Source organism: Elephas maximus, chromosome 3, assembly GCF_024166365.1.
Source record: "Elephas maximus indicus isolate mEleMax1 chromosome 3, mEleMax1 primary haplotype, whole genome shotgun sequence".
NCBI classification, from domain to species: Eukaryota; Metazoa; Chordata; class Mammalia; order Proboscidea; family Elephantidae; genus Elephas; species Elephas maximus.
In genome coordinates, this window is record NC_064821.1 from 110,538,181 (window position 1) to 110,559,677 (window position 21,497).

Consider the following 21,497-nt stretch of genomic DNA (forward strand, 5'->3'; position numbering starts at 1 on the left):
TCATGATGTTGTTAGCTGCTGTTGAGTCACCCCCGACTCATGGCAACCCCATGCACAACAGAACGAAACCCTGCCCAGTCCTGTGCCATCCCCATGATCTGTTGCAGATCAGACCATTGTGGTCCATAGGGTTTCCATTGGCTACTTTTCAAAAGTAGATTGCCAGGCCTTTCTTCCTAGTCCCATCTTAGTCTGAACTCTAAAATCTGCTCAGCATCATAGCCACACACAAGCCTCCACTGACAGGTGGTGGCTGCACATGAGGTGCATTGGCTGGGGACTGAATCTGGATCTCCCACATGGAAGATGAGAATTCTACCACTGAACCAGCAATGACCCCCATGACCCACCGGTGGGTTCTCAACTCACAGCTTAGAAAACATTGACTTGTATCAGGGACCTGGGATTGTCCTGCACCCCCAATCCAGGAAAGAAGATCGGCAGGAAAACATGAAAAGAAATAAAGGTGGTTGATGGGCTAGTTCATCTTCTCTTTCTGAAGTCTTCCCTCCCCATCTCAGGCAGCCCAGACAACCCCAGGAACCCCATCGATTTAACTCTTGGTTGCTATAGACTCCGGTTGGTGCTTGTTTGCTGGAAGATGTACCTGTTTCCTAAGTGGTTACCATTTTCAAGGAAAAAACAGGACAGGGTGATAAGAGCCAGGCATGAATTTTTTCATACTTTCTTTTCAAAAGGCTGGGCCAGGGGTGGGGGGCACTACACATGCAAATCAATGACCATGGTCCACTTTATAGTTCGATTTTTTTTTCTTCCATCTGCTCATTTTTTTTTTTTTTTTTTTTACTGTGCTGTAGGTGAAAGTTCACAGAACGAATTTAGTTTCCTTTTTGATAGTTTGTACATGAAGTGTTCCATGACATTGCTTGCATTCCCCTCAATGTGTTGACACTCTCATTTCCGCCGTGGGTTCCCCCGATTCCTTTCGTCTGCATTTTCTACCCCTTCCTGCCTTCTCATCTTTGCTTTTGGCCAAATATCGTTATAGATTTTAACATCACTTGTGCTTTCTCATAGGTGTCATCTTTAAGAAATGAAAAGCGAGGCTCATCCTATCTTATCTCCGCCCCGGAAGGCCGTTCTGTGGAATTTGCTGACCAGCATTCTCAGGGTGCAGGAGCCTATTATGTGGAAACCTACTTAAAGAAGAAGCGAGTGTACTGAGTGAAGCTCTCCCTCTAACCTCATGTGGTCCCTTGCAGCACCTCTGCTGTTCATTGCTGCCTTAACTTCATTCAAACTAGCCATATCCTTGAAATACGGGTTTATAACTTCCCAGAAGGAACTGTGTTGTGCAGCAGGCAGAACTGCCAAATGAAAAATAAGTAGCAGTAAGAAGAGACATCCATTGAGAACGTTTTCCACTAGAATTAAACACATTCAATGTGATAGTAACTTACAGTCCACTGGAGAAATTAACAATGTTTCAGTATTCCTAGTTTTAAGGCTGGGAATCAATTTTGACACCATATATAAAAGTTTGAAGCAATAAACAGGAAACGGCCTTGTTTCCTGAGCCTTAGAAGAATGAGTTTCTTATAAGCCAATGTGCATTTCAATTTGCTCTCCCCAGAAGTAATCTCATTTATAGATTTTTAGAACTTTCCCTAGAACTACAAAAGTGCAAGTACCAAATGCAGTGACGGTGATGTCACAAAGATGCTCTTTGTGCAAACTACACTACTACCCACACGCCAGCCATGCGATACAAAACCCCAACACAGGCTGGTAGTGATGTCCAAGGTACACACCACTCAACAGCTGTTTTACTGTTGATTTATTATTTAGCATTTATACCTTTGGAGAAAAACAGATATTTTAAGGAAAGTAGTTTTGAGATCTAATACAGGAGTTGGCAAACTATGCCCTGCAGGCCAAATTCAGCCTGCCACCTGTTTTTGTACTGCCGGTGAGCTAAGAATGATGTTTACATTTTTAAATGGTTAGAGAAAAAAAGAATATTAATTTATGGTATGTGAAAATTATATGGAATTCAAATGTCAGCGTCCATAAATAAAATTTCATTGGGACACAGCCACAGTTATCCACGTACATATCATCTATGGCTACTTCTGGGCTACAAAGGCAGAGTTCAGTAGTTGCGACAGAGACCAAATGGCCTAGAAAGCCTAAAATATTTACTGTCTGGTCCTTTAGAGAAAGTTCGTGACCTCTCATCTAATAGCACTAATTCTGTATTCCTTTTACTTCACCTGAAGACAGACCCTTAACTTTGCAACAGACTTGTAAGTGGCAAGGATTGCACGTTTCTGTGCCCCATTTCACAGTATAGACTAGCAATGACCTAGATGCTAGAACAGGGCCTGGTTTGATCAGCACATGCCCTGTTTGCACAATAAAGTGAAGCAGTCAATACTGCCCTTTCTGAAGGAGTCTTACAGAGCAACAGTATTTATAACTATTTTGAGCTGATAAGCTATACCTCACTCTGTGCTTTGTCTTATTCTTTTGTAGGTATGTTAGGCTGAAAAATTACCAGCTATTCAACCCAATTTATATCTGAAAGAATTGTCAGTCCTTATTGCATCACCATTTTCTGAAGCCCTCGGTATTAAATGCATGAGAAACCCTTTGCCATCTAGAAATTTCTAAGTTTATTGTTATGAGACTGTAATTGATGATATGGAATTTGGGGTCTGAATGATCCTAGCCTTTTTGAAATCAGAGCATTACACATCTTGTCATTTGGGGGATTTATTATTTTGACTATTGATTTCAAATATCTATCCTTGAATTATGAAGTCTAGAATCGATACATATGTTGTATCCTTTGTAAAGAATTTTACTTGGTATAACTGATTGTACACACTAACTTCTGTTGGAAAATGACACCTAGAAAATTAAACTAATTTCTCAGAGGTATACTACCTATAAATAGCTGATCACCATCAGGCATCCCTCAGTTATGCAGCAGATGATTAACGGCTTCTCCATGCTGCGTTTAACCTCTTCAGTGTTTAGTCCCATCTCTACCGTAATGAAAACAGAAACAAGGGAAGATGCTGGATTGTAAATCAGAGCTGTAAAGTGAAAGCAGGAAGAGGCTAAAAGGACTGACATGAAAACTTTCTGGATTCCAGCACAGGTGGATTTGCCATCCCCGCTAGCCTGTGCCCTGTCATCACTGGACATAACAAAAGTGCAGATCAAGTGGTGTTAGTAATATGGACCATTACCAGCCCCGCAGAAGCCTATATTGGTATTTTTCTATGTAAGCAAATTATTTGAAATGCTTTGAAAATGAAATCTTAATATTAAAAGACATATGCATGTAAAGTCTTCAGTATATTTATTTGTATAAAGAGTAAACAAAGTGCATATAGAGTGGCCACAGGTTTGACAATAAACAGAGACCTTGATGATGTCGGGCTATCAAACAAGTTTAAATGGCAAGTTTATTGTTGCCATTCAATCAATTCTGAACACTTTTCCAGGCTAGAAAGGTGGAAAGTAATGATACTGAACAAATGCTAGACAGCATTAACAAAAAGTTTTTCAGACTCTTGGTCAGAAAGAGCTTTATGGTTCACACTGAATCAGAGACTAAACATTTCTGATTACCCAGCTACCTCCAAGCAAACCAAAAACTGTTCAGTGGATCCTGAACTCCACAGTGCCTCTAGCTGGGCCTCTTCTTTCAAGTTTTGTGTCATAGGTGATGGTCAAAACAGTCATCGACTCTTGGAGATGGAAGGTAAGTTTCAAAACACTCTAAGAACAGTGCAATGTACGTGGTGTATGTTCTGACTGGTTGCGTACAGCATCCAAAACCAATGCTGGAACAGCTCGCCCCGAAGTGGTAGAGTTGTAAAAGGATATACACCGGCGTTTCTTTAAAGCACATATAATAGCATCCAGGTTCTTGGGATCAATCCTGATTAAAGGTATACTGCTTAGGAAGCACGGGCACACAGGCTTAGTTCTCAAGAGTTAATGTCATGCAGCAGAGTTATCTATTCCACGGCTGTCCCCTTGCACACAAACAGTTTTCTCAAAAATGGGTACCGCAGGTCATCCAAGGGGACAGGAGCTAAGCCACTGGAGAAATGATTCAAAGTTTAATTCCTACTGGTGACAGGAATACGCTTATCTTTGTATAGAAACAATAATATGCTAACTGGTGTCTAATATTTCAAGAATGCTTGGTCTATCACTGTACAGATACTGAAATTTGAGGGCGTGTGAAAGTATCCTAAGTTTGTCAATCTTTATCTTTATGTGCCAGAAAGACATTTCGGATCAACTGACAGCTGGGAAAAGGCAATAATTTTGAGACATTATTTTGGTCCACTCCCTCTTGTTTTGAAAAATTCCATTTTGGCAGGTAATTGTGAGTGATGGTAAACTAGCCACACGGAATGGTGATACATTCCTTCCGAAAGGAGGAGTGCTTACGTGTTTTCTACTATTTTGATTGTCACTGGAGTCACTGGTGCCAAGTTTGAAGAGGAAGTCCTTACACATATTAAGCACCACAGTGTTTTACCTTATTCTACACAGATTCACACTCAGGTACTTGCTGAGTGAGTTTTTAGACTAACAGAAACTTTGCCTATTAAAATTTTTTATCTTTAAATGGCTTGGGTATTTGTTGCGGGGGGAGGATCTGATGAAAAACAAAATTTAAATGTTATTCATGCTTCTTATTTTAAAAGTGCTTCAAATCCTTCAATAAGGTTCTGAAAAGTTGTCCGATTGGATGGTTGGAATTCCCAGCATTTTCTCATAAGGTGATAAACCTGTAAAAAGTGAAGGAAAAAAAAAAAAAGTTAACTAAAAATGTTGTTGGGTTTGCGAGCTTTTTTAAATTACAGAACATCAAGGGTAAGAAAACAATTTGGGAAATGTAAATAACTTTTCCTTAATAAATAAACTAAGAAACAAGAATATTTAAATAATTTAAAACACAGAAAATTTTATACAGCTACATTGTTTTTAGATGCTGTCACGTCGGTTCCGACTCATAGCGACCCCTGTGTACGACAGAATGAAACACTGCCCAGTCCTGCGCCTTTCTCACGATCGTTGCTACACTTGAGCCCACTGTTGGAGAAACTGTCAAATCCATGTTGTTGAGAGTCTTCCTCTTTTTCGTTGACCCTCCACTTTACCAAGCATCATGTCCTTCTCCAGGGACTGGTCTCTCCTGATATACAACTATAGTTCATATATAATATTTCAATAGTTCAGAAGCTTAAGGGCAGATTAACCTTCAGATCCACGTCATTACTGCAAACCAGTGTAAAAACCCAAAACCAAATCCGTTGCTATCGAGTCTATTCTGACTCATAGCAACCCTACAGGACAGAGTAGAGCAGCTGGTGCATTCAGACTGCCGACTACCGCACCACCAGGGCTCCAAACGGGTGACGTTATATCTCAGTTTAGACTCTAGATTTCCAAACTTGTTTCATTCTTTTACTTATACTATTCAGTATATTTTAAACAGTCTAGAATTTAGTCTTAAAGACTCAATTCACTTCATGTGCTGCCGAAGCAAGCACTCATTCACTTTGGAGTACAAAAAATTAAGTGTTATAAATGCTATAAATAGATAACTTACACAAAAGAATGTAGTATCTATTTCTCACAATAAAACTCATTCAAAATATGCTCCTTTAGGGTAAGCAAGTTGATAAACACTGAAGTGATCCTACTTTTGGAGGGAATCCTTGACTTGAACACAATGTTTGGCTATCGTCTGCCCCTAAGATGATTTCTCAAATATATTACCTGAAATTCAGCTTCAGAATACTATTTTAAAGGAATTTTCTATCCCACTTCCAGTTCTCCCTCCCCTGCCCCCCTTACTGGACAGCTCAAGCTGTGAAAACATAATAAAAAGAGTGGCCCATAAATACCTCATCGGGGCAGTTAGGTGGACATGGCAAACGTTTTCCTTCTTTTAATGTATTCACAAGTCTCGTTACTGTCATCTGGCCATGAGTTGGGCCTATCATTTTCAGGAACAACTAAAATAAAACCAAAAAATTGTTTTGAGCATACTTACATAAAAATCAAATAGATTAAAGTGAATTCGCTTGTGTTGACAATTAGAGTAACAATAAACATGCCTTTCTCTTTAGTAACTTTAAAACAAGGTCCAAAATCCTTAGCTTAGCTCTCAGTTATCAGTCTATTTACAAACATCTCAGACTCTACCTCCTGTTCACTCCTTCCTGAGGAGCCTTGTCTTAGTTATCTAGTGCTGTTATAACTGAAATAGCACAAGTAGATGCCTTAACAAAGAGAAATTTACTCTCTTACAGTCTAGGAGGCTAGACATCCAAATTCAGGGTGCCAGCTCCAGGAGAAGGCTGTTTCTCTCTGTTGGCTTTGGGGGAAGGCCCTTGTTATCAATCTTCCTCTGGTCTAGAAGTTTCTCAGCACAAGGACCAGGGGTTCAAAGGGCGCACACGCTCCTGCCTCTATCTTGCTTGGTGGTAATGAGGTCTCCCTGTCTCTCTGTTAGCTTCTCTGTTTTATGTTTCAAAAGAGACTGACTCAAGATACAACCTAATCTTGTAGATTGAGTCCTGCTTCATTAACATAAAAAAATAAGTACCTCTAATTCTGCCTCATTAATATCATAGAGATAGGATTTACAACACATACAAAAATCACATCAGATCACAAAATGGTAGACAACCACACAATTCTGGGAATTATGGCCTAGCCAAGCTGATACACATTTTGGGGGGACATACTTCAATGCATGACAAGCCTGTTCCTGTGAAAATGACCATGTCTGGTAATAAATGAAGTACAGGCTAGCCCTCTACCCAGTATTACCTCACTTAACTCATTAGTTCTCACATGAAACTGTTCCTGGTCTCCTTATGCAGATAAGGTCCTTGAAATTCAGAACTTTGGGTTCCTTGTGAAACCAAGACATGAGAGAGCCACAAATAATTGTCCTGTAATAAGCCAAATTAAATGGGAATGTGACACTTTCCCAATCTATTATAATACATGGATTGGATTCACTTGAAAACAAAACTTATAAAAGCAGAAGGATGGATATATTTCAATTGGGTGCTAGATTCCAGGAGATACAAGCAGGGCTTACCGCCATGGGACTGGAGTCAGAATCACAGTAAGTCAGCAGCTCATGCAGAGTCACTCCAAAGGACCAGACATCAGAGGCGATGTAAAATTTACATTGAATTAAACATTCTGGAGCATACCTGAAAGAAAGCAGGATATGAAACTTCATTTCCTGGGAAGGATATTCCAACAGACATTAGAGTTATTCAGAAGTCATCTCTTTGGTTCTTCTTAGAATTTAATATTTAAGGCATCTAAGCATGTTACATATTAATCATCTCTATGTGCTGTGGTGTACACCTGACATATACAATACCCTTTACAGCCTCTCAGTAGTATGTATTTGCCCAAAATAATAAGCAGCCCCAACTCTCAGCCAAGTCCATGCTCTTCGTTTCACTGGGCATATGCTCACACCGTGGTGGAGGAGGAGGAGGAGGAAAAGGAGGAAGAGGAGGAGGTCATAGGAAGACAACCCCCAGGTTGGAGTTGCCTGCAAGCTCATAATGAGTCAGCAGAGTGACCTCACTCCCAAATCCTCTTCCCATGTTGCCTATTTTGGCAAATGATATCCAGTTGTCCAAGGCAGAGCCTAGATGTCCCCGTATCCAACCTTCTCGTGCTTCTCTTAAACCCCACTGTCACTATCCTAACCATTATCCTATGTCTCGCCATCACTGCCTCCAGCCTGGGTTGTTGAAGTAGCCTAATCAGACTCCCTGGCTCCAATCTTGCTCCCCTCTATTCCACAGTGATCTTTTTATAACAAAAGTCTCCATCCTTCAAACCTCCAATGGCATCCCAGTGCTCATGGAATGAAGCTCAATTCCACGCTCCTCAGCACAGCTTACAACACTCTGCATTAGCTGCCCCTGAGAACTCCCCACCTCAGGATTCAGCCACACTGAGCTGATTTCAGTTCCTGCAACTTGCATTGTTCTTGCTTATTCTTGTCAGTCACCTGTGCCTTCTTCCAACCATCTTAACTCCTATGAATCTTCCAGGTTTCATCCAGAAAACCAAGCCTAACCATTTTATGCTTATCACAGATGAAACTGGCTGTCTTGCTCACTGAACTCTAAACTCAGTCTTGTTCACCATTATACCCCTAGTAACTGGTACAAAGTAGGACCCTGATACGTATTTATCTAACCAATGAAGGTGTAGGCTCCAGGGCGGGAGAGACCTATGTGTCAATCTATGTAGGCTACACCTAGGGGCGGCTGATCAGTTTTACAGGGGGTGGTGGGGAGACTGAGGCAGCAGAATTCTCCCCTGGATGGTGTTCCAGGCTGAGAGGTGGCAGCAGTCAGAGTGTGGCTGCCTCACAGGGATGTCTCTAGAGCCTCAGGAGAAGATTGCCAGGTTTCCCACAGATTTTGCTCTGCTTTGCCCAGGATCTCCCTGCATTTGCTCAATGCCTACTTCACCACCTTGTTCCAACCCCCTCCTTCTACCTGCCCTCGAAGCCTCCCTCTGCATGGATGTGCTTCAGGGAAGGAACTATGACTACTCCACCTGCTGACAGTTTTAGGAATTTTGTCAGATGGATGCCCTTGCCTGGGAGCTGAGCTGATGATCAGATCCCTCCCACTCCTTGGGAGACGGTGTCCTGTGAAGCTCAGGCATTTCTGTGTGGGCTGCTTTCAGTGACACAGCCTAAAAGGTTTCTTAAAGGCAAATATTGATCAATTCTAAATGTTCTAATCCCCTCTAACCTTGACTCAAGCCGAAAGAATGACAGACATTAACTAGAAAGGCCTGTTAAAACAGTGTAAGCATATGAAACATGGATGACATCAAATTCCAGTTGATTCAGTTACCAAAACACAGGGCTATCCCGATCATCCTTGACTGTGTAGTACTCCTTGTCAGTTTCAATTGCTTTCGTTAAGCCAAAGTCTCCAATCTTCACTTGGTGTTCACTCTCAACAAGGACATTTCTTGCTGCTAAATCCCGGTGAACATATTGCCGAGAACCCAAATAGTCCATTCCCTACAGATGGGAAAGGTAGAGCACATTACCAAAAGCCATTTCATATTGTTTTGTGTATCTATCACTTCATAATAAAAAAATTAAAAACTTATTTCATTCACGTATCACTGATAATTTGCAGGGGGAAGGGTTCGCTTCCACAGTAAACCAAAACAAACTCATTGCCGTCGAGTCGATTCTGACTCATAGAGACCCTACAGGACAGAGTAGAAGTCCCCCAGAGTTTCCAAGGAGCAGGTGGTAGATTTGAGCTGTTAACCACTGAGCCGCTAGGGCTCCTACTTCCATAAACCCACTGCCATCGAGTCAATTCCAACTCACAGCAACCCTAAAGGACAGAGTAGAACTGCCCCATAGTTTCCAAGGAGTGCCTGGCGGATTCGAACTGCTGACCTCTTGGTTAGCGGCCGTAGCACTTAACCACTACACCACCAGGGTTTCCCCTACTTCCATACCAAACAAAACCAAACCCAGTGCCATCGAGTCGATCCCGACTCATAGCAACCCTATAGGACAGGGTAGAGCTGCCCCATAGAGTTTCCAAGGAGCACCTGGTGGATTTGAACTGCTGACCCTTTGGTTAGCAGCCATAGCACTCAACCACTACGCCACCAGGGTTTCCCTACTTCCATAAAGCAGAGACTAAATTTCAATTCAAATAATACAGAGCAAAATAAATTCAGAACAATCATTAGACAGCTTCTTACTTTTGCTGTAATTACCAACCAGCTACTCATGGCAGAGTGCTGATTTTTAAATCTTTAACATAACATGCCTTTTTTTTTTTTTACCTTACAAATCTGAACAGCATATTTTAGCTGCTGTTTAAGGTTGATTTTGTTCTTATTCTTTGGAAGATATTCCTTAAGGCTTCCAGAAGGCAGAAATTCCATGATGAGCTTAATACCATTTCCTCCTGTTTAGAAAAAACACCCAACAACATGAGAAGGCCAAGTGAAGGGTCTGTGGGAGAGTGAAGGGCACAGAATCTGGAGTCCAAGGACCTGAATTGATTTCAGCTGTCCCCTTTACCATAGGAAAGTTACCTAACCTCTTAAGCCTCAGAGCTCAGAATCCTTAGCAACCAACCAAAGACAGTAACACTTGTGTGCCTATCTGTGATATATGGTAATGAATCACCTGGGTACATGATTTAGCTTTTGTCCTTGGTTCCTGACAGATAATCTTTGGACTCTGCTGAGTAATTGAGGTGCCTTTTCTTGTCTAGGCCTAAAGACTGTATACTGGAGGATTTGTGCTAATCAGTGTGAGGCTAGCCACGCCAGAAGGACCACCTTGTAGCTTGATACCAGCTGACCCTGGGGAGGGAGGGGAGAGCATGATTCAATCATGAATATGCAGAGGCCCATATCATGACTATGCAATGAAGCCAATAAAGGCTCTGAACATGGAAGCTCCAGGAACTTCCTGGTTGGTGAAAGACATCAATACATGTAGGATGGTTGTGAATCCTTTTTGGGATGTGGAAGCTCTGTGCTGGGAACCCTTCTGGATCTCGCCCCATTCATCTTTTCTCTATGATCATTCTGATTTGCACCCTTGTGCTATGGTAAACCTATAATCACAAGTAAAGTATTATCTATGAGTTCTGTGAGTCGTTTCAGTGAATTATCAAAGAAAGTAGTGAGAGACAGCAGGGGAAAGTGAGGGAGCCCAGTGCGGGCCTGAGCTTTCAGCGGGCATCCTGAAGAGCTAATGGGAAAATTTCAAGTTTGTAATCAGCAGATCAGAAATAAGGGTATTATATGAACTCTTGGACTTGTGGCTGGCATCTGCCTATTCTGCAATCTGAAGGACAGTATCCTTTTAACTTGTGAGATCTGACCTAGTTCCAAGTGGCTCGGGTTAGATGCACTTATTAGTAAACACTAATTGCCATCTTTATTTAGACAACTAGGAATAAAAAATCCTAGGTAGTGTTGGAACAGAAGAATAGAGAAAGGGGGCGGTTACCAAACTGGATGGGTGAAGACCAATGCCCACTGTGGGTGTCTGAACAACCTGAGAGAAAATGCTGCAATCATCCCCTGGCTGGGAGGAAGGCTGGAGAGCTTCCCTGGGAGTTTCCAGCTGTTGAGGAATTTGATGACAATGTACACCACTTCAAAGCCCTGAGAGTGCATGGGGCTGGCAGCTAGTGCTGCCAGGTGGCCCAGATTAGGTCAAGGGTCGCCTGCTCCACCCTGGCCTTTAGAACCCTAGAGTCACTTTGTCTTTAAACCAAATGGCACTTTGCAGAACATACCATCTTCTGTGCAGATCCCTTTGTACTTCACAATGTTCTCATGATAGAGGTTCCTTAAGATTTCTATTTCCTTCTTCAGATCAGCAATGTGGTTGCCTCCACTCTCAGGCTTCAGGGATTTGACAGCCACCTGCTCCCCAGTATTGTCCCCTTCAGGGTCATACCTGCAAAGCTCAACTTTTCCAAAGTGGCCCTGGAAGGAAAGAAGCATGTTGTTATTAGAGAACCTAAAGCCTAGGCTGGCAGAAGCCACTAAGAAGGTAAGTCTTGCTCCTCATAGCAACCCCCGAAGGCCAAGGGTTAACCAGTTCAGTCTGACTTTGCAGGGTGAGGGCTCTTACCCGGGCTCTGCTCACTCACCACAACCCCTTTCCTCTCTTGGCCTCACACACCATCCCCTCTACCACTGAGCTAACACAAGGAAAAGGGACTGTTGAACCAATCCCAGTTTTCATGGGATTGGAAGTGTAACCCTAAAGGAAATGGAAGTTATTTCTGGACTGATAAGACAATCGTAGCATTCTTTGAAAGCCCTGGGCATAAGCTACAGGAGAGGCACCACTGTGTAGATGAAGAGAGCATTGCATGAGGAAACTTTAGAAGACCTGGGATCAGATCCCAGCTCTGCTACTTAATGGTGATGTTGGCCAGATCACAAATATTCTGAGTTGGCTCCTGATGTGCTCAGTGAACACTGTGGTAATAAACCCCTCAGGAATGTTCGTGGAAATGCCCAGCACAGAGCCTGGCACACTGCAGATGCTCAATACATGACAGTCTTAAATTAACTGAACTACAGAAAATCTGTATAAAATGCAAATCCCAGGAGCTTCTCCAATCACATTAACTGTTAGGAAACTCCCATTTGTGGGCCAAAGGAAAAGCTGGTATTCCATTTTGGTAGTCGGTGGAATAAATTCATCCCTCATTTAAGCAGCCTCACAGGATATATGTGTCCAGAAAGGTCAGAGACAGGGATTTTTCTATTTCCCCCAGATCTATGCCCATTTCCCTCGTATCTCTCTCTCTCCATTCTCCTCTGCTCCTGAGAAAAACCAAGTGTCTTGAGGGAGCTGAGCAATGCCCTGTGTGCATATACAGACCCAGGTACAAGCAGGTATATGCATTCTGTTACTGTGTGTGCCAAATGGAGAAGACAAAATCCCTTGTGATAAAGTGGTCCAGAGAAAACATAGCAAGATGCTTCCTCTTATAAGGATTGACTCTAAATGAGATAGAAAGGAGAGCAGCTCTCCGTGCTGAGAAGGGGACGTAGCAAGGAGGGGGCTGTGCCATCAGCAACCAGTACTGCTGTAACTTGCCTCTCCCAAGTCACGTATCCTCTTTAAGAACCGCTTTTCAAAGTGTGTAGGATCCACCTCAGTTGCTGGTTTTCTTTCTGAAACAATGTCTGGATCTAAAAGAAGAGAAAAGAAAATAAATTAAAAAGCAAGTGATTGCCAGTGACTGCCATTCACAGGCTCCTAGTTAATTGCCACCCTAACCCATTTTTCCCCCTGGTATTTGCTGATGTTGGTTAAAACGGCACAAGACGGTATCTTACTCTGCTCTTCAAGTTTATTAATGTCTCTCATGATAGCTCGGAAGAAAGGTCTCTGGTTGGGGTCGTAGTTCATGCAGTGGGTCATCAGGTCAGCCAGCTCCTTACAGGATGGCGTTACTGGTCTGCATCGGCTTTCATAAAATCTTTCTTTCTGTAAACAGGGGGAACACAGGGAAGAAACCAAAGGCATCACCCATATATACCTTTTAGTCCCAGGTGAGAAGGAGTTATCAACCCCTAATTTAATTCATATGGTCTACTATGCTGGGAATGACAAATTAAAGAGGAATGGCATCACACTTATCAAAAAGAACATTTCACGATCTATCCTGAAGTACAATGCTGTCAGTGATAGGATAATATCCATACACCTACAAGGAAGACCAGTTAAAATGACTATTGTTCAAATAGATACACCAACCACTAATGCTAAAGGTGAGGAAATTTAAGATTTTTACCAATTTTTGCAGTCTGAAATTGATCAAACATGCAATCAAGATGCACTGATAATTACTAGTGAATGGAATGCGAGAGCTGGAAACAAAGGCTCTGTAGTTGGAAAATACAGCCTTGGAGATAGAAACGATGATGGATATCACATGACAGAGTTTTGCAAGACCAATGATTTAGTCATTGCAAATACCTTTTTTCAACAACGTAAATGGCAACTATACATGTGGACCTCACTGAGTGGAAAACACAGGAATCAAATCGACTACATCTGTGGAAAGAGACGAAAGAAAAGCTCAATATCATCAGACAGAACAAGACCAGGGGCCAACTGCAGAACAGACCATCAACTGCTCACATGCAAGTTTAAACTGAAGCTGAAGAAAATTAAAACAAGTCCACGAGAACCAAAATACGACCTTGAGTATATTGCGCCTGAATTTGGAGACCAGCTCAAGAACAGATTTGATGCATTGAACACTAATGACCAAAAACCATACAAGTTGTGGAAGGACATCATACAAGAAAGCAAAACGTCATTAAAAAGAAAGGGAAGAAAGAAAAGGCCAAAATGGATGTCAGAAGAGATTCTGAAACTTGCTCTTGAACATAAGGTAGTTAAAGCTAATGGAAGAAATGATGAAGTAAAAGAGCTGAACAGAAGATTTCAAAGGGTGGCTCCAAAAGACAAAGCAAAGTATTATAATGAAATGTGCAAAGACCTGGAATTAGAAAACCAAAAGGGAAGAACACACTCAGCATTTCTCAAGCTGGAAGAACTGAAGAAAAAATTCAAGCCTCGAGTTACAATTTTGAAGGATTCCATGGGCAAAACACTGAACAACCAGAAAGCTTCAAAAGAAGATTGAAGGAATGCACTGAGTCACTGTACCAAAATAACTGGTCAACATTCAACCATTTCAGGAGGCAGCATATGATCAAGAACCAACAGTACTGAAGGACAAGGTTCAAGCTGCACTGAAGGCACTGGTGAAAAACAAGGCTGGAAGACTTGAAGGAATACCAACTGAAATGTTTCAACATACGGATCCAGCACTGGAGGTGCTCACTCACATATGCCAAGAAATTTGGAAGGCAGCTACCTGGCCAACTGACTGGAAGAAATCCATATTTGTGCCCATTCCAAAGAAAGGCGATTCAACACAATGTTGAAATTACCAAACAATATCGTTAATATTGTACACAAGTAAAATTTTGCTGCAGATAATTCAAAAAAGGTTGCAGCAGTACACTGATAGGAACTGCCAGAAATTCAAGCCGGATTCAGAAGAAAACTTTGAACCAGGGGTATCATTACTAACATCAGATGAATCTTGGCTGAAAGTAGAGGATACCATTAAAGCTCCCTGAAGGCCACTTGCCAGTGGTTAAGTGTTTGGACAACTCTGAATGAGTTCTATGAACTCTTACTTTAGATATTATTTGTGAAATGCTTACTATTATTATTTTAACGTAATTCTACTATCAGGCCCTAAGTTCCTTAAGGGAAAGCAAGGCCTGTATCTATGTTATCTGTGAGCCCCAAGCTTTTATCCAGGACAATGCCTGGCACACAGGAGGTACACAATAAATATCTCTGTGTTAATTTAGCTGAACCATAGGCACTGAATAAATAAGAACTTCATTCTCAGATAAATGAGCAATGCTACGCCAATTTACTGAGTATGTATCATGTGCCACATACATTGTTAAATTTAATCTTCACAATAACCCTGCAAAGTAGGCATTATTTACCCCCATTTGATGAGTGATGAAATGGGAGCTCAAGGAAATTAAATAACGTTTGCAGGTCACACAGCCAGTAAACCTGTGGAGGCAATTCAAGCCCGTTTCTGCCTCTTCCCACAGTGTGAGGCTTCCTGACAGCTCCTGAGAAGCCTAGGAGTGGTCAAGGAGTCGTCACCAAGCCCAACCCCTGGAGAACAGATGCTCACCTCAATCAGTGTCTTGTCTTTCAGGGGTATCTCGCCATTGTAGCAGATTTCCCAGAGTGTGGTTCCAAAGCTCCACTTGTCAGCGGCCACGCTCAGGTTCTTGGAGTCTTCAACACACTCAGGAGCAATCCATGGAATTCGTTCTATGCACTCTGGAAGAAGACAACAGACACGTTTACAGATCAGCTTCTGGAATCACCTGGGAGCCTGTTACCTGGGGTTACCTGGGGTCACCTGGGAGCACCGTGAGCTTTCTTCAGCCAAAACGAAGAATATTTCAAACACGGACCCTGGCAACATTACTCCCAGGGGGAGACTGTTAAACGTGCAGCTTTCCAGGCTCCTCACCCCTGGTGCTTCTGATCCAGTAGATGTGTCCATTTGTCACAAGCTCCCCAGGAATCTTCTGAAGCCCTGGCCTAAGAAATAGCAAAGCGCCCCAGGGTGGAGGCCATCACTCCACAAAGGGAGAACAGGGGGTTTAGGAAAGAGAAGGAGGGGAGGAGAAGAGGCCAATGTACGCACAGGCAGGCTCGTGCTCATCTCATGTCCCCTACACAATCATCCTGCGATGTGATGTTAGCTTTAGTTTTCTTTCATTTGGCCAAAGAAAGAGAACAAGGAAGGAGAGACTGAGGTAAAGAAGTGGAATGTGCTTGCACACAGCTATCTCTGTAGCTGTTTCTGGCTCCTAACAAAGGCTGAGCCACGGGTCTGAGTAGAAACACCTCCCATGTCCACTGGAAATGCCCCTTTAGCAAGTGCAGAGGCCTCCCCGGCAACCTCCTGGCTCCTCCTGGAACCAGAGGAAGAGAGCAATTCAAGACACCCTGGTCAGGTCCACTTGGCCTCCCAGCCTTCTCATTCCTCCTTCCTGGCACACACCGGCCTGCTTGCTGGCTCCAGTGCAGGCGGTGCCCCAATGTGCCTGCCATCAATCACCCTGCTGAAGCCCCCACCCCCTGACCAGCCAGGCTCAGATGAAATCCCACTGCCTCCCTCAGTGCCCTCTACCCACCAGCGAGAAGCTGCCTCTCTCCTTTGAATCCCAGAGTTTTTTACTGAAATCTCTCTTGGGGCAACCAGACCTCTCTACTTGGTCTAGAGTCATTTGTGTCTATGTCTCAGACTCTCTCTGCCTCAGGACGTTTGGCCAGATGATAAATGTCAAATAGGTACGAAAGGTCCCCTTTCAAGGCGTGGGCGATTAAGGTTTTATTTGTAAGACTTGTTACTCATCTTGGTTCCCTTCCAAATGTAGTCCATTCTTGTGACTGGATTACTGAGCAGAATCCTAAGTGCAAGGCACTGTGCTCAAGCCAGGAAGCAGTGCTGCCCACGGCTGGCCCTGCACCAGCCCTGGGGCACACCAGAATTCCACATCTGGCCTATAAGCTGAGGGGCGTAGTGCTCCTTTCAATGTCTCAGCTCCCAGGACCGTCCTTCCTCTGATCCTACAACTCACAATAACCACGTTCAAACAGGATGCAAAAAGACCACAGCAACAGCTCAGGTAAAAGATCAGGCACCTCCTCAAACTACTCACCAACTACCAAAACCCAAACCAAACCTGCAAACCCATTGCTGTGGAGTCGACTCTGACTCATAGTGACCCTACAAGACAGAGTAGAACTGCCCCATAGCGTTTCCAAGGAGCACCTGGTGGATTCCAATTGCAGACCTTTTGGTTAGCAGACGTAGCTCTTAACCACTTAGCCACCAGGGTTTCCATTACCAACAGCAGTGAATTTCAAAAGGAGCGCAGGGGAGGACACAGGAGGCCCCACCCCACCCTGGCCCTCTCTGACTACCCCCCAGGACACAGCCAGCCTCCCTTTGTGCTGCCCAGCATCCTGTACACACTCCTTTCTCAGGAGGACTCCAGGACTTGACAAGCCCCGGTGAGCTGTTTCTCCTACTGCACAGTGAGCTCCCTGAGGGCAGGGATGATGCTCCGTATCTCCCTCTGACCCAGGGCATACAGCAGGAGCTCCTTTCTAAAAGGAGACATGACCCCAGCCCCAGCTCCATTTTCCTCTTGGCACAGGGCTGGGTCAGGGGAAGGGGAGACATACCTTGCCGGGTCAGCACAGTGATGGGGATGCCAGGGTCACTGAGCTTGATGAATGGGCCACACTCGCTGTCAATGCCCTCACGGGCCAGGAGGAGGTTTTTAGTGCACACGTTTCCATGGACCAGGTCTTTATCCTCCTGCAGAGTAGAAAGGGCTTAGTTCAGCAAAGCTGCCAACCACGATGCCCGTCTTCTCTCCTCCTGCACTCCTGGTTCCTAACCCTGGCCCCTAAGATCACCTTTCCCTCCTCCCCAGCTACAGCCATCCCCAGTCAGCCCAGCTCTCTCACCAGTTATCTGTGTGACCTGGGCACGCTATATAATGTCCCTCAGCTTCTGTTCCCTCACCAGTGAAACAGGGATAATTGTGGAGCACACTTTGTTCAGCTTTTGTGAGATTTCAATTAACTAGAATTTCTATGAAACACTTGAACAGTTGGCCCATGGAAAGCACTCAATAAATGTTAGCTACTATTGATGTAACAGTTTTATTCATTCATTCAACAAGTACTGCACTATTTCTACTCTCACCACACAATGCAATACAGAAGTCTGTCCTCTGACTGATGAACTGTTACCAAATTTCATAGGGAATAAATCATTAATACCAGGCACACCTGTGTTTAACCACAGAGCCCTAACCCTGTAGAGCTCGAAGACAGGCCCCTTCAGGCTCCTTGGCCAGCACCCTCTTCCTCTACCCTCTACTAGGACATTCTGGTTTCTGAGGGAACCGCCTGGAACATGAGAAGATTCTTACCAAGTAACTCAGGGCGCTGGCCAGCTGTTTGGCGACTTTGAACTTCCATGGTGTGGTGAGGGCATCACTTCTCCGGTGCATGAAGAGATCCAGGGGCCCCCCCTCCACAAACTCTTCCACCATGATATCTACAGGCATAAAAACAGCCATATCTGGAACCTTCTGTCTGTCTGACAGTACTCTACCTCATCCCCTTACGAAAGCCCATGTTAGTAGATGGTACTCGGCTTGGGAGGACGCAAACATCTGTGGGAGGTACAAATGGTTGGAGGGGCTTGGGGTTCAAACCCACACTCTTCAACTTTTAACTCTGGGTGAACCTGAGCAAGTGATAACCTCTCTGAGTCTCAGTTCCCTCATCTGTAAAAATGGAGATAGCAATACCTACATTTCACAGAGCTCTGGGTATTTTAACTTAAGGTTAAAAAAAAAAAATCCTCCTCCTCCAAATTTATCTTTTAGGAATTCAGAGGTGCAGGCTGTCCATCTCAGTTTGCAGCAGCTTTAGCCAAAGAGCAGGTGAGGAGCAGTAGTCCAAAAGGTTCATCCTCTCAGCAGCCAAACAACTAAGAGAGGTCAAAGCCTGCTTGTAAAATTCAGGTCACGCTACTCAACAGGCCAGCCCCACACTACTCAGGGCTGCACTTGGCTGCGTCTACCCCTGCCCAGAGCAGCTTCTGCTCTGACTCTTAGAGCGAGGACTTGGTTTTACTCATCTCAACCCCAGGGTCTAGCACAGTGTGGGGCCAGATTTGGCCAAGAAGCAAACATTTAAGAAATGAGTGAAAAACAAATGAGTTTCAGTTCCACGTCCACTGTTAACTTAAGCTCAATTTCCTCAACTACAAAAAGAAAGACAAGAAGCCTGGGCAACATAAAGGAGGTATCAGCCTCTAGTCATCTTCACATACCAATGACAGCACCCATGCTTCCTAACCAGGGCCAACCACACGCTTCAAAAGAGAACACACTTACTCTCCACGTCTCGGACACAGACACCATAGAGGTACACGATGTGTTTGTGGGAGACCTGTCTCATCATGCTGGCTGCCTCGAAAAAGGCCTATGAGAGAACAGAACAAAAGGAATTTCAAGGATGGGCCTCCACTGATCCGATCCCAAAGGCACTTAGCTGAGGGGAAAGTCAATGGATCCCAGGAAAGCTCACCACTGGCACTATCCCAGGCCCTGGAACCTGCCCTGGTTGTCCAGAAGGCCACTGCCAAGCCTCTACCTCTGGGCCAATCTGGCTGGGATGTTGGATTTATTTAGAAAACCTAATAGGATGAAGAGCAAAGTTGGTGGGAAAAGCTAGCTGACGCTTTTCCCTTTGGATACTCATGCTCAGCTCTCTCTTTCTTTAAACTTTGGGAAATAACAATGTTTAGCACTATGCTGAATAAGAGAAAAACCAGGGCAGAAGATCTCTGCTCAAGGCATTAACTGTCCAGCCTGTGAAGTGAGAACCCTGGTCTATCTCAAGGATTTGAGTCCTGGGGCTCCATGGCACTGCCTCAGGGGCCTCTCTTTAGGGAATGGGAAGCGGGTAATATGGGCAGGGAAGGGGCAGGCCATATGTGAGGGGCTGCTCAACCCACCTCAGCTTCAATCCTCCCTTACTTAATACACTGGGTCTATCTAATATTGTATCTGAAGCAGTTTTGACTAAAAGACAAGCTTGAAAACCACTAGGCCAAAATATGGGTGAAGGTTCTTCCAAGCCCACTGTATTCCACTGGCTGCTGAAAATGGAGGAATGGAAGGGGTCCAGTTATGAGAAGACACTTGCCAGAGAAATGTCCCTGTGGCTGGGGTCTAAGACTTTGAGGATCACTTTTATTCTCTTCTCTTCAGAAGTTCCTTCATCATCCTTGTAATCCATCAGGGTCCCAGAGTAGATGTGTGTCCGTGTGCCTCTCCCAAGGTGCTCGCCCTGAGGGAGAAAGCAGAAGGCTGGGTTGATCTCTCCTTGGGGCTGCTGCTGTGGTCATAGGTCTGGAACTGAGTCCTTAACAGCAACACAGAAAATCAGATGGGATGGGATAAAGGCCAAAAAGCCCCAAATTTACAAACTTCCAGTGCCTTATCCTTGTCAGGCTTCCAGAGGAAACAAAAAGCTACTTGGCCAAACACACTTACGGCACTTCCTGGGCCCCATCAGACACTCCTCACACTCCCTAAACTGCTCTTTGTTTTCTACCACTAGGAACAGCCTGTGACCAAAACACAATCTTGACCTACTCTAAAACTACAAACAGTATCACTAGCAGCCAGCCATATTAGCCCTATCCTAGGCCTCAATCTAGACACAGAGAAGACACTCACAAGCTCAGGTGTAAAGGGAAGGGGCTTGTACATTCTGGCTCTACTGCCTACTGCCTGCCTAACTAGGGGACATCTCTTCACCACGCTCACCACTCTCTGTAAGGGATATTAATGGTACCCAGTCAAAGGATTCTTCTAAGAATCAAATGAGGAAATAACTACGGAGGCTCTTGGTAGAAGCCAACATGCTGGGCCACTTTGTCTAGTTTCATAGCTTTCTATACTAGGTGCTCATTGTCTCTCACACTGGAACTGTTCATCTTCCATCCGCCTATCCAGTGTGTGTGCGTGTGTGTGTCTGTGTGTAAGCATACTAAAATCAGTGATGAAAACTGCATATGCATTTGCCCTAGCAAACCCGCTCTTGGGAATCTATCCCAAAGATACACCGGCTACTTATTTTAGCCCTATTTGTAATAGCCAAAAGACATAAGGGAGCCTAAATTCCATCGGTAGGGAGCCGGTTGAATAAGCTAAGGTCCACCCATGTAGTGGAGTACTGTGACACTGTGAACAGCGAGGGGGACTTTCTCTATAAACTACTATGAGTGATACCCAGAATATGTTACTGAGGAGACACAGAAGTTAGACTTCTGTAAATATTCCTCATTTTGTAGATCTGACTTTGGAACAATGTAAATATTTTATGCAACAAATTTTTAAAGGGAGTTCTAGAAATCCAAAGTGAAATAAAACATGAAGCTAAGTGTGTAACAAATTGGTGTAACTACATAAACAGAAATCATTTTCAGTCATTTTCTGAAAAAGTAATTTGTCTCTACAACCCAAATGAAATGTCCAAGGACAAAAAGAATTACCAAACAAAAACCTCAAAATGTCTTCAAGTGATCACACTGCTGGTGGTGGTGTTGTATTATGATTATTATGAGACTGTGGTATGTGTAACGTGGGATAAAGCCCATGAGTACGCTGACGTTATTAAGAACTGCGGCTTTCAGCATAAAAGGAGGAACAAATATCAGTCTGATGAAATTAAATAATAAAAACCCTATGGTTGC

The 21,497-nt window shown here is 43.8% G+C and overlaps 2 protein-coding genes across 10 annotated transcripts in view; one reads left to right on the forward strand and one right to left on the reverse strand.

Annotated features, from left to right (window-relative positions):
* RAVER2 (ribonucleoprotein, PTB binding 2) overlaps nucleotides 1–3,311 on the forward strand; it is a 73,132-nt gene extending 69,821 nt beyond the window's left edge. For all 3 annotated transcript variants that reach the window (XM_049879496.1, XM_049879495.1, XM_049879497.1), the window contains exon 12: nucleotides 1,039–3,311. In XM_049879496.1, coding sequence (XP_049735453.1) covers nucleotides 1,039–1,185 — 147 coding nt within the window. In that variant the 3' untranslated portion in view covers nucleotides 1,186–3,311. The remainder of the gene's footprint in view (nucleotides 1–1,038) is intronic.
* A 3-nt stretch (nucleotides 3,312–3,314) lies between these two features.
* JAK1 (Janus kinase 1) overlaps nucleotides 3,315–21,497 on the reverse strand; it is a 172,694-nt gene continuing 154,511 nt past the window's right edge. For all 7 annotated transcript variants that reach the window (XM_049879489.1, XM_049879494.1, XM_049879488.1 and 4 more), the window contains 13 exons: nucleotides 19,943–20,086; nucleotides 19,129–19,216; nucleotides 18,154–18,281; nucleotides 17,396–17,531; nucleotides 15,321–15,472; nucleotides 12,916–13,066; nucleotides 12,674–12,768; nucleotides 11,352–11,544; nucleotides 9,877–10,001; nucleotides 8,913–9,085; nucleotides 7,112–7,229; nucleotides 5,904–6,014; nucleotides 3,315–4,781 (listed from right to left, as the gene is read on the reverse strand). In XM_049879489.1, the coding sequence (XP_049735446.1) occupies nucleotides 4,686–4,781; nucleotides 5,904–6,014; nucleotides 7,112–7,229; nucleotides 8,913–9,085; nucleotides 9,877–10,001; nucleotides 11,352–11,544; nucleotides 12,674–12,768; nucleotides 12,916–13,066; nucleotides 15,321–15,472; nucleotides 17,396–17,531; nucleotides 18,154–18,281; nucleotides 19,129–19,216; nucleotides 19,943–20,086 (1,710 nt within the window). In that variant the 3' untranslated portion in view covers nucleotides 3,315–4,685. The remainder of the gene's footprint in view (nucleotides 4,782–5,903; nucleotides 6,015–7,111; nucleotides 7,230–8,912; nucleotides 9,086–9,876; nucleotides 10,002–11,351; nucleotides 11,545–12,673; nucleotides 12,769–12,915; nucleotides 13,067–15,320; nucleotides 15,473–17,395; nucleotides 17,532–18,153; nucleotides 18,282–19,128; nucleotides 19,217–19,942; nucleotides 20,087–21,497) is intronic.